General features: G+C 44.5%; 1 protein-coding gene across 1 annotated transcript in view; it reads left to right on the top strand.

Moving 5' to 3' along the window:
• Nucleotides 1-6,165: 6,165 nt before the first annotated feature.
• The window catches only part of ATP6V0D2 (ATPase H+ transporting V0 subunit d2), a 108,967-nt gene continuing 102,132 nt past the window's right edge, over nt 6,166-13,000 (top strand). Inside the window, exon 1 of the mRNA XM_078687074.1 lies at nt 6,166-6,399. Coding sequence (XP_078543200.1) covers nt 6,276-6,399 — 124 coding nt within the window. The 5' untranslated portion in view covers nt 6,166-6,275. The remainder of the gene's footprint in view (nt 6,400-13,000) is intronic.

Genomic DNA, 13,000 nt, shown 5'->3' with positions numbered 1-13,000 from the left:
CAGGAGAGCAGGTTATCATTAGCTAGATGCCATCGCCATAGTGGCCAATTAAATAGTTAGGATTTGTTTGAATAATGTCATTTTTTTACCGCGAATGTATATAAATGTATATAAATTGTATATAAGTTTAATTAGGCCACATGATTCAGTTGGTCAAAATATGTCAGGTTTTGTTAATGGGTCCATGTTTTTAAGTGGTGATTTTTAGAGTATGTTATGAAGTTAGGTAGCGTAGTTTATGACATATTTTCTATAGGCCGCTGGATCACTTCCTCTACACTGCACCTCATCCAACTCTATTACCTCCATATGGCTTCACTCCTGTGCGCCTGCACGGGGCAGGGCTGCGCCCCTCCCCAGAATGTACATGATGCAGTCCTGCCCTTGCTCCATTTTGGTCGGGTGTGGAGTTGGAGCTTACGCAAGTTCTGGGGTGGCAGGTCCCTCACGATCCCATATGCCTTCTTCTGGGAGTTTTTGATGGCTTATATGGCTCCAGAGCCGGTAAGCGCTTTTTGGGCACGGCGGCGGTGGTGGCCAAGCGAGACATCGCGGCGGCATGGGCCCAAGCCAAACCCCCTACTGTAAGAAAGTGACAACGGGGTGTAGATTGGTGCACGTCTCAAGAAGAACCCCTCTTTGAGGCCAGGGAATGTACCGAGAAATTTCATAAGATATGGGGCAAATGGTTGAATCTATTGTCCTGAGATGAGCGCATGTCCTTTCTCCTAGATCGCTATATTGCTTTTTAAACAAAGTGACTACTTTCAATTGCGATTGGGATTCTTGCTGTAGGCCCGGGTTGGACTTTGATCTACTGTGTAACCGTATGCTGTCTTTAATTCGTTTGTTTCTTTAAAATGCCAATAAATGTGATTATCAAAAAAAACTGCACACAGGCTCTGCAAAGACAGTCCTGAGACATGTTTATATGGCTACTTAAGTGGGGGGTACAATCAGTGCTGCGGGCCCCCTTGTAGCATTTAATTTACAGGCCTTGGACACATGTGGTGCACTTTAATAGGAACGTATAAGTAAATTAAATATGCCAGTTATGGATAAGCCAATGTTACCATGTTTTAAACTATAGAACATGTGCACTTTAGCACTGGTTAGCAGTGGTAAAGTGCCCAGAGTCCTAAAGCCAGCAAAAATGAAATCAGCAAAACAGGAGGTCAGAAGACAAATAGTCATGGGAAACTACGCCAAGGATGCCAGGTGTAACAACATTCTTTAACTCTCCCTCTTTTTTAATTTCAACTGATGTTATTGAGTTGTATATCAGAGCAAAAGCAAGAATGTACACTACACTTCTGAAGGGGAAATAAATCATGAGGGTGGCGTTCCGGGGAACAGTAATCTTGCAGTACAAAATTCCTCATTAAGAGGAAAGAAAAAAGAAACCCCAGCTACACAGCCAAAGAGAGAAAGAGAAGGGAAGGTGGAAACAAGGAAAAGAGAGGAAGAAAGGGGTGATTAGACTATGTAATGGTAGCGAGTCTGCCAGAGTCCTATAGCCGGATGGTATCTGAACTTTCGGGTGTTCAACAGATGAGCCGTGGACGCACTTTACAACATATGTAGCATAGCATCACCTATGGTGGTTTGCATTTCTGCAAGTATATGTCAAAAGAATCCAGTGTGTGTCTAGCACTGGATGCAGTGTGTAGCTTTGTGTATATTATATTGTCTGCACTTCTAATAGTACATAACATGTTCCACCACATTTCGAAGGAGATTGCAGAAGTTGAATTCCCCTCCATTAGGACAATGGGGAAGTATTTTCCGAGATCCCCAAGGCAATTGTCAAGAAGTGGATCAGAGACTGTATTTTCCCCCAAAGAGGTTGGGTCCTTTTACAGGTAAAGAACATGTGTTCAAAATAGCCTACTTCCTCCCCGCATTTCCAACAAATGTCCGTCTTGGATAAACCAAATTTGCAAACACCTGGCAGGTGGCAATAGGTTTGATGGGTAGACCAAAATCTGGCTAAAGCTGGGGCGATGTGTGTTGATATCTCACTGTCAGGTAACTACACATTAAATATTGCACACCTTAACTGAAAAAGAAATAAAAGTTCGTCCAATCAGTGGGAAATGCACTATTGTATGTTATGAAACCTTTACTGGTTAGTGTGATCACTTCAGGTGTATATGTATGCACCCAGAGGCCCACAGAAATTAATCTTGTTTGGTACAGCAGGAAAAAGTGACGTCCATTGTTAGTGCTAGGAGATCACTGAAAGCACTATGAATGTTTAAGTAATTATTTTACACGTGTGTTATACACACTATAATGTAGGCTGCCACTAAATGCATGCATAAATTTAGGTTAAAGATAAAAAAGTGCTTTTAAAATATAGATTTAAGTAATATGCAGATTATACCTAGTGCAAACATTTTGTATAACTGTCCATTAGAAGCACGTATTTCACAGCTCACCTTGGAACACCCTTGCAGTACCCTCTCAAAACCAAAATATCTTGTCATCAGGTAGCTTCAGGTGACTCCATCAATTAACACCTCCCAAGCAGCCTTTACATTTGCTGATTAACCAATTGCACACATTTGCATTTCTTTGGGGAAGCAGCCACCCTGACAAGATGGCTTATTTCTTTTTAGCTGTCTGCCCCTCCCTCCAGAATGAAGCACAGGATTCTCGCATCCTTCCACTTCAGCTCGGCAATCTCAATTGTGGGAATTAACATTTGTCCTTTAGCTGAGAGGCTAAAGTTATGGACAAATGTCATCCGTTAAGACATCAATCATAGACAATGGACGTTAGGGCTACATTACGGACAGTCCATGAAAATTACAGACTGGTGGTCCCCCTAGTCACTCACAAAAATGGGAGCCAGTGGTTGAAAGAGTGCTGACATATTGCCCCATGCTGTAGGCTGCGGTAGGAATAAACAAAATGTGAACAGCATCTTAACTGACCAATGGATAAAGGCAGCTGATATAAAGCTCTCTTTGTATGTATATTATATACACATTTTTTAAAGCAATATTCCTGCTAGACAGCTAAAGCTGTCTCCAAAGCCAGACCTACTGAACTGCTTGTATTTTATGCATTGCAGCTGTTTGTTTCTACTGTGGGCACTGTTTTACCTCTTCTTAATTTCCGATGTATAGAACTTGAGCTCATGCTAACGTGAACCGAAATTGTGTTTTCATCCATTTTGGAAGTGATGAAATCCATTGTAATTCACCACTTGGTGGTTGCTGTTGTTGGTTCCTGCTTTAACAAATAATTGTGAGCTTTACATGGAAAGACAGGACTTTCCTAGTCTTCTGATCATGGTGTACTCCGCCAAGGACAACCTAGCTGTCCCAGACTGTATCGTTTACAGTGTTTCAAATCACAACACCTGAATAGAATCTGAGAACCTCTTAATCCAATGTAAAAGTTTTATGAGAGAATCTTCAAATGGATTCTGTAGTAAAATGATTCTTCTTGACTGTTTCTCATTGGTGCCTATCGTGAGAGACATGTACTTGTGAAGTAATGATTCTTATATAAACCATTGAAAACTTTGCCCCGTGTCTGTTATTCTTTTTGAGAATGTCACAGCCTTATTTCTATCTGTGGGCTTGATAGTACTACTATAGACAGGTCCAAATGGGGAGCACCAACTTCCTTTAGGGACTGCACCCCTTACAGCCCTACCATTTTCCTGCTCTAGGTAAGGTAAAGGAAGAAGAATTTGTGATCTGGCATTACATTCATACCCTCATCCGGGGGCGCCTTGAACCCCTGCTTTTGCAGTTTAAGCAGGGGTGGGGTTCTTGGTGGGCCTCTTCTGTCTGCAGCTCGACAGACAAAGGCTCTTAAATAACTTGAAAGGAGGCTGGTTGGTTGGTTGAGTGAGTGAAAGGACTGATGGATAGCTGTGTATGTGAAAGGGTGGGTGGGTGGCTGAATGAGTGAAGAGATGGATGTAAGAGTGAATGTGTGAAAGAATGAATGCATACGTGAACATGAGGGTGGATGAATGGATACACATAGGGGCAGATGGATAAGTGAAAGAAGGGATGGGTGAACAAAAAAGGATGGGTGGATCGATGAAAGGCTGAATGGATGAAAGAGTGAAATGGTGGATGGATGATTAGAAAGAATGGATGGATTAGTGAAGGGGTGGGTGGATGAGTGGAGTGAAAGGGTGGATTGATGACAGAATGAAAGGGTGGATAGATAGAAGAACTAAATGGTAGATGGATGGATTGATGGATGGATGCTGGGACGCCCTGATCCCCCCAACTTTAGAAGCTACAGCTGGGTGGAGTTCTTCGTGGGCCTTTCCATCTGCAACTTGGTAGACAAAGGGAAGCTAGTGAGTGAAAGGATAGATGGATGGAAGTGTGATTGAAAGGATAGATGGATGGGTGAGTGAAAGGATTGGTGGGTAGATGGATGAATGACTTAAAGGATGGATGAGTGAAAGAATGGATGGATGAGTGAAAGAATGAATGGATGAATGAAAGGATGGATGAGTGAAAGAATGGATGGATGAGTGAGTGAGTGAAAGGGAGGGTGGGGGATCGATGGGTAAGATGAGTGAATGGGAGGATGCACAGATGAATGGAGTGAAAGTGTGGCTGGATGAGCAAAAGGATGGATGGACAGATGAGTGGCGTACAAGGGTAGATAAATGGATGGAGTGAAAGGGTGGATGAATGAGCGAAAGGATGGATGGATACATGACTGAAAGGATGGTTAAGAGAAAGAATGGAGAGTAAATAGGTGGGCGGATGACAGGATGGATGGGTGGATGAGTGAAAGAATGGATGAGTGAAAGAGGGAGGGTGGGTGAATGAAAGGGTAGATGGGGGATGGTTGAAAGAATGGATGGATGAGTGAAAGGGAGGGGTGATGGATGGAAGAATGAGTGAAAGCATGGATGGATGAGTGAGTGGGTGGATGTGTGACTGAAAGGGTAAATGGATGGATAAGTTGTTAGGTGGAAAGATGGGTGAACGAATGGATGATTGGGTGGCTGAGTGAAAAGATGTATGGATAAATGAGTGAAAGGATGGATGAATGGATGGATGGATGATGAATGGAGTGCAAGGATTGATAGATTGAGTGAAAGGGTGGATGGATGGAGTGAAAGGGTGGATGGATGGGTGGATGGTTGGATGGATGGATGACAGAAATGATGTATGGATTAGTGAAAGGGTGGAGGTAGAGATGGCTAAGTGAAAGGGTGGATGGATGGATGAATGGATGGATGAGTTTGGAGATGCATGAATATGTTTGAATATGGCTGGGTGGTCAGACGGAATAGTGAAAGACTGAATGATAGATGAAATAATTAATAGATGACAGAACATAAAGGTGAAATTGTGGATATCAGCAGGTGGATGAAAGGATGAATGGATAGATACTTGGATGGAAGAGACAAGAGAGCTCGTCTGGGGAGGGTGGTGGTGGCTTTGCTTCATTTGCTTGGTGCCATAAAAGCTTTGGTTTGAAGTGGGGGGTATTTTAATTTTCTTGCTACTCCCCTGCCTACCCCATCAAGCAAACCAAACAAAACTCTGCTTCTGTTCCACGAACTACGTGCTTGCAGATGCGCGCAGAATCTCTCTTATTGAAGACACGCATCTATAGTGTTCAACGAACCACGAATGAGGAAGCACAAAACACAGTCATACTTTGTTCCGCTGACGTTCGGAACAGGCGAGTGATTGTTCATCTCGGACATGAATCACATGGTAACACCCGCCTGATGACAGTTGATCTGATTGAGCCGGGGGGGGGGTTCCAGGTGTCCACCACAGGATGCTGGCCAGGGGCGTATCTATCACTAGGGCACCAAGATCACTGGCAGCGTGGCACATGAGACCAGGGGGGTGAGGGTGTGTCTTTTACCACTCAGAAGTAGGAGGGGGGGGCATTTTCTGTGATTGCATTAGGGTGCGTGGCACCTTCGTTGAGTCACTAATGTTGTGACAAAATAGATCCGCATGGTGTGTGTTTTTGATTAGTCTCCAGGGTCCCATTTTTGCGTCGGTCAAATCTGTTGTGTGTAGTTGGTGTTCTCTCACTGGAACAGGGCAGCTTCACTGCTTGATTTACGACGATTGTTTGCATAATAAGCAAAGAGGAACAGACCGAAGATTGAAGGGAAGAAACTAGAAACAGGAAGAAACTAGCCGGCAAGCCCCGCAGAGTCAGCTGATGGGAAATCACAACCACTTGTTTCTTGCCATCTGGAGGAAAGCACACGCTTCACCTTGCGTCCCGGTGGAGAGGCAGACCCGTCTTTCATCATGGGCTCGGAATTCTACTTTAACGTGGACCATGGCTACCTCGAAGGGCTGGTCCGAGGGTTCAAGGCCGGCATCCTGTCTAGCACCGACTACGTCAACCTAGCGCAGTGTGAAACGCTGGAAGGTGAGGGTCACAAAACCACCACTATTTCTATTCTCCCTCGAAGCTCTGGGCGCGGCTCAGTGCCGAGGCTGAAGGCATGAGGAGTGTGAACGAAGCAAATCTTAAACAAATTATTGAGGAAACTATATGGAGCTGCTTAAGATGGCCAGGGCGGGATCATTTAGCCGCAGTCAGTGTTGCTACTTTTATTCCTTGATCCCCTTTTCCACTCTAACCCATTATTTTCAGAAACCAAGGGCTGATAAACTTTAAAGAAAATCCTTTTGATGGAATAGTTAATTGCTAATTATTTTATAATTATTATATAATTGCTTGAATGCATAGTTAATTGATGAGAAAATGAAATCCAACTTTTGCTAGGGATGTTGATGTTAAGGGGGAATAGCCCCCTTTCTGTGGCTGGGATGCAGTCTGTGCTCTGGAGAACAGCGCATAGGTTGCTCTGAAGGTGACCTTGTCTTTCATAGGCTGCTCTGAAGGTGACCTTGCCGCTCATAGGCTTCTCTGAAGGCGACCTTGTCTCTTGTTGTAAAATCAAACTGAGTGTATCCGGGAGCTGCCAGGCTCTGCATTACACTGGCCGGCATGCACATGCCAGCACTTAACACACTGAACTTTGGCAGAAACGAGGGCGTCCCTGCCTATATATCCTAGAATAATGTGTTCGTGTAGTGTGCCCTTTAACCAAGGTTATGTGAAAAGGGGTGCATGAATTCGGGAATGTTGATAACTTGGAGAATTTAAAATAACAATATTTGACGAGCATTTAATAAAACGAGTGGATGTTCAATTTTTTAGTGACTCGCAATCAGTGGGAAGCTGTGGTGTAAACCAGTCGATTTCATTAAAAACAGGTGAAGCCCGTACAATTGTGAATTAAACCTCAAAAAGACACAACCTAAGTCAATAGTCTAAAAATTGCCTGAAAACGTACCTCATTCCGAAGATTTTTCTGCATTTTTTGTGAAACATTTTACTTGGTGGAAATTTCTAAATGGCTTTTCAAAAGTCAAAGGCAGAAAGACAAAGAACGAGGAAGACGGGAGGGAGTATTCCCCGCTATTTCGATGTGCCATTTAGGAGATATCTGTTGCTCGCACAGTAAAGGTTATTCCCTTTTTTGTCCACTCTGGGCCTGTGACCTGGAGCTTGCTACAGGTAGTCAGAGCCCCCAAACACCTCGGTTTCTGTGAGATGCATGGATTCCACACTATCGCCTTGCATGGGCCTGCTCAGTGCCCTTTTCAGTCACTTCTACTTCCAACCTTTCTTATATTTCACTTCAGTCAATGATGCAAATACCATCTGATCTCATCACTTCCATGGCATTTTGTACACCAGGATGCCAGAATAATGTTCCTGCATCAGTAGTGAAATTGACCTTTAGCAGGAGTTTCCTTTACGCACTCTGGGCTACCAAACTAGATGGCGAAATGACCGCCAAGTAAACTGCAAATTGCAGTAGTCACCTAGCCTTTCTTGAAAGAGAGAAGGCTCCTCTTATTGCAGTGGCGGTGACATTACAAGATAAGAGGATAGCCTTATGGGCACGAGGAGTGACCCTCTGCCAGTGAAGGAATACCCTTTGACTATGTTCAACCATTCCAGGAGCATGCGTTGACCTCAGCAGCGCCCTCATAAAGTGAACTCATGCCACGTAGATGTGAGGATGTTTGAGGTTCACTCCTAGATAATGAACATGGCTCTCACCCCCACAGAAACAAGGGTCTTGGAACTCAGCTCCACAAACTCAATAAGAACGTGTTCGAGTAAGGTCTATTGAGTGCTGATGGTTTGTGGCATCAACGCCTGTCCGCAGACAGATGGTTCAAGCCTCCTCTGGTCCCCGTGCTGTCCTCTTCCTGACCCTGGGGATCGGGCATTACGTTTGGGGCTTGGTTTATTTTCATATCGAATATTGATATTCGCGTGTCGGCTCGTCATTTTATGGCCATAAATGTGCTACATGTGGTGAGAAATTTCCCAGCTTTGCCAGACCACCTTAACCCCGCTCCCTCAGATAATGCTTGAAGGGGAACGTGTTCCTCTTCTGCAGATATTTTAATATGTGTAGCAGAGACGAGTCTAGAAGAGGAGCAGTGTCATAAGAGGTGATTTAGGTACAAAGTTTACTGTTCTAGCTTGCATTATAAATCATTGAATCGATCCTTCCTATAATGCCTCGGGTAAGAATGCGCTTTATTGTCCAGGTTTCTCTGCAGTTATAACTGCAGCTTGCGCCCTTCCTGTAAGCTACGTGCTGCGTGGTAGAACAGGTGCGCCAGTATTCAAGTCTCTGCACGTGACCTCTGTGACCTTGAATGCCCGCAAGCGGCAGGTGTTGTGTAAGCAGACAGCGCTTGTCCTACGGGTTGTTTGGTGCAAACACCGCTCCCCGGCGTCGGTTCGCACTGGCGAGGCTCGGCCTGGTTCAGTGGGATCCCAGCAGTGCAGGATTACACCCGCGTGACTCTGACAGCAGAAACACTCCCTGTCTGTACCGCGCAAAATGGTCCAGGTTCTCACTGGGTGAAGAGGAACAATTCATGACTACAGTGCCCAGAGTGCAATGTGAGAGCAGATAAGAAGGAGGTATTCTAAGGACCAGGCCTACTGGAGATAGGATAGTGTGAATGAGGAGGGAACGAGAGAAAAATCATGTATTTCACTGGATGACATGAAGTAGTCAATAGGACTGCCCTTCGGATAGTGCCTGCAGGCACACCCACACACATCGGTGTAGATCACATCTACATGGAGCTATGTACACAGAACAACACATATACATCCATGTACATAAAGAAGCACTCCGAGTCCTATCCGTGGACAGGCGGACTGGCACAAATGCACCCACTGGCAAACGGCCGGTCATAGAGGAACCCATGCCACATATTAAAGTCACCTAGGCACACAGAGCATCATGCCTCCAGCGTGGCATACACAGAGCACCCCCCTCGCCCTTTTACAGTAGCTTGGCAGGTGAGATTCGCAAGTTAGCTTCCTTTTTTTGTTTCTTTTTTGACATATATGGCATTATTGTACCGGTCAGCCGTATATTGGAATCTATATACTTAGAACACATTTGTTCAAGTGCATATCATTTATAACAAAGAAGTGTTGTTTAAATACGTAGGCTCTGTTGTGATTCTCTGTTCTCCCAGCTGTAAGGCCATGCCCAGCATGCTGGAGAAGTAGCTCAGTGAGTGGAACATTTGTACCCTGGGTGGAGTGTTAAGCATCAGGTCTCGAGCTGGGACACTCCTTTCCTCGTAAAATATTTACCATGAACAGAGAAATAGGACCATCTGCTATTTTATATATTAAAGACGAGTCTTGGCAGTCAGTTGCATCCAACAGGAAGGCGCAGGAAAAATGGGGGAGAACGGCGGGTGAGTGAGCGTACAATCACCCAGAATAAGTGCCACCCGCCAGAGATGTGATATAGTCACACCAGGACACAGATATACTGGCACTCATACTCAACACCAAACACAGAGGAACCAGCACACAGAGAACACACATGCAATCAGGCAGCATGTACACAGGATTACATAGATGACATCTATATATATAGATCACTGAAAAATACAAAGGTTAAAATAACATTACAATTAGTGAGAATTTCAGTGACAACGTAATGTTTCAATCACATAAAACCACCGAAATTTGCTTGTTATAGTTATCTCTGGTAACTATAGCTCGTGCCTTAAAGTAACTATAAATCTCCATAGTTTTTTGTCAATAATTTAATTGCAAATGTTACAGTGATATTATTAATGACGTCATAGAAGATGCCATGGGTGATGTAATATTTGGGGTAATTAGCAGAGCATGGCTAGTGCGCTATTTAAAGTTACCTTCGGGCACGAGTCATACAGCTAGATTAATCAAAGACCCGTTTTGCGAGTCTTTAATAGCGATTCATAAGGAATTGAATGCATAGTTAATTGATGAAAAAATTAAATCCAACTTTTGCTAGGGATGTTGATGTTAAGGGTGTATATCCCCCTTTCTGTGGCTGGGATGCAGTCTGTGCTCTGGAGAACAGAGCCATAGGCTGCTCTGAAGGTGGCCTTGTCTCTCATGTAGGAATTGCAAAAAATATTGCGATTCCTACATCTTCCTTATTTGCGATTAGCTAATTGCTAATCGCAAATAAGGAATAACTTCCCATTCATTCCTATGGGCCTACAGGCCCATAGGAATGAATGCGGAGTTATTCCTTATTTGCGATTAGGAATTTGCTAATCGCAAATAAGGATGCGATTTCAAGGGTGCCAGGTTTGTCTAAAGGACACCCTGTAGCACCCCTGAAATGCAAATTTACACAGGTGTTGCGCACACACATGTCCAAAGGACATGTGTGTGTGTAACATGCAACTGAGAAAAATGCACTAAAGTGCTTTTTTTTTTCTCTCGCTATTTACCATGAAGTCTGACTTCGTGGTAAATAGCGACCAAATATTGCGAATTCGCAATTTAAAATTGGTTAATGAATTGCATTTAAGGAATCTCAAATAGAGATTCCTTAAATGCAATTCCTCGCAAATATGCGATTTCGCTAATAGCGATTTTTGCATTTGGGATGATGAATCCCAAATGCAAAAATTGCGCTCGCAAAGGGCCAGATTCTGAGAATCTGTCCCTTTGCGAGCCGATTTTTCTTTCATGAATCTAGGTGATAGTTACCAAAGATGTCTATAACAGGTGATTTTCAGGGGTTTTGAAGATTTAAAACGTTAGGTTGTCACTGAAAGTCTCACCTAACTCTAACGTTACTTTAACCTCAATAAATTTCAGTGATTTTCTTGGTTTTTTCAACGTAAAGTAACATTTATGCCACACCGGGCCTTCAGTCAGGCTCGGTATGTGGATGACTTCAGGGGATGTGTCCAATACCCCACAGGCAGCCAAACCCACTCAGCGCACGGCCACGCCCTGAAACCAGGCCATGCATCCAACCCCTCAAACAACCGCAGGAAGCAAACCGACCCCCCAGAGCACAGGGTTGACTGCAGTGGTACACGCAATTCAATGTTTATTAAAATTGATAACTTACAAAATATTTAAAAAGTCTTATTAAAATAATTGTCTGTGACTCTTTATTTTTGCAGAATTTCGTTATTGCATTTTTTGGGAGAAAATGTTAAAATAAATAGTCAAAGACATATTGCCTTTTTTAAGATAAAAAAAACATATGTCACTGAGCAGTCCAAAAAATGCAATCATAAAAACAACAATAATAAGGCCACAAAGTTTTTGGTACATCTTCAGGCCACGTATAACAGCAACCATAGTGTCAGTCCATAGGGGGTGCAGCACTTCAGACTGTAGAGCAAAAGCTCCAGCCTGGTAGGTGCTTTAAAGAACATATTGTAAGTTCCAATGGGGTCATGGTTTCAATGGCTCCGAAGAGCAGAACTGTCTACAGCCCCACACAGCATATGAACATACTTTGGTGGTGCCTCAGCACTTTCTAGGGACTTCACCAAAAACAGAAATAGCGTAAATTGCCCTTGCAGGGCATTATGGAGGTCACTTTGAGGGAGCAGAAAATATTCAATGAGCAGTGGTGGCCGCTCATTTATTATTCTGTTCTTACTTGTTTTTGGGGATTTTTCTGAGTGTTCATGCCCCCCCTAAGACACCCAGTTCTTTTTGTTAGAGGGGCAGAGGGGGTTCCACAGGGTCCTGTGGCCCGACGACTCCCTCCAAGCGTCCCCATGAAATGGGGCCATGCAGGAGCAAGCATTTTTCTCTCAAATTAAGGGCCACTCAACTGGGGCACCCCAAACATTCATTTTTCTGTGGGGATGCTGGGGAGTCCCAGGGCACCTGTGGCCCCACCTGGTTCCCTGCTCCTGCAGGAGTCAGCACTTTGTATTTACTTTTTTAAGTGGGGTGTCTGTCTTTGGTGTCCACTCAGGGAACCCCATAGTAGTCCCTCATTGGGAACTGTGGGGGGAGACCAAGAGTCCTCGCAGCCTCACTGGTTCCCCTGCTTGCACCCATTGTGGGTGCAGCAGGAGCTGGCATTGCTCCCAGCCTACATGAGCAGTTTTTACTTTGCTCTCTAGGGCCAGTTGCAATTGAAAGTATTTTTTCTGCCAGATAGTACTGACTGGGAAAACTTTTGTTATCCCACCGGGCTGGAGCAGCTTTGTGCTCCCGACTGGTGGGAGAACATAACTTTTCCCTACCCATGCCCGCAAGCAGAGAAACAGATGGTGTCCCAGGGGTTGGAGACTCCAGGACATTGAATGTGAGTCAACCCCAGGCGATTTTATGGCTCAAGGAAGGGTGGCCTCCCCAATTAATAGTTCACAGTACCGGGGGATGGGGTCCATGGGGCCTCTTCAGGCTCTGGGAGAAGGGCCAGATGACCCCTTCCCTTTATTAAAATGACAGCCCCGGGGATAGGGTCCCTGTGGCATTTTTAGACTTGGGGAGGAAGACCACTCACCCCACTACCCTTTAATAACTCATTGCCCCCAGTGGATGGGGGTACCTGGGTCCTCTTAGAGCTTTATGGAGGGGGGCTACACGGCCCTCCCTTTAAATAATACATATGCACCTCCCCCTGGGCCCTGGACTACCCCAG

The sequence above is a fragment of the Lissotriton helveticus genome, chromosome 4_1, assembly GCF_964261635.1.
Source record: "Lissotriton helveticus chromosome 4_1, aLisHel1.1, whole genome shotgun sequence".
Classification (NCBI taxonomy): Eukaryota; Metazoa; Chordata; class Amphibia; order Caudata; family Salamandridae; genus Lissotriton; species Lissotriton helveticus.
This window is presented reverse-complemented; position numbering and strand designations above follow the sequence as displayed.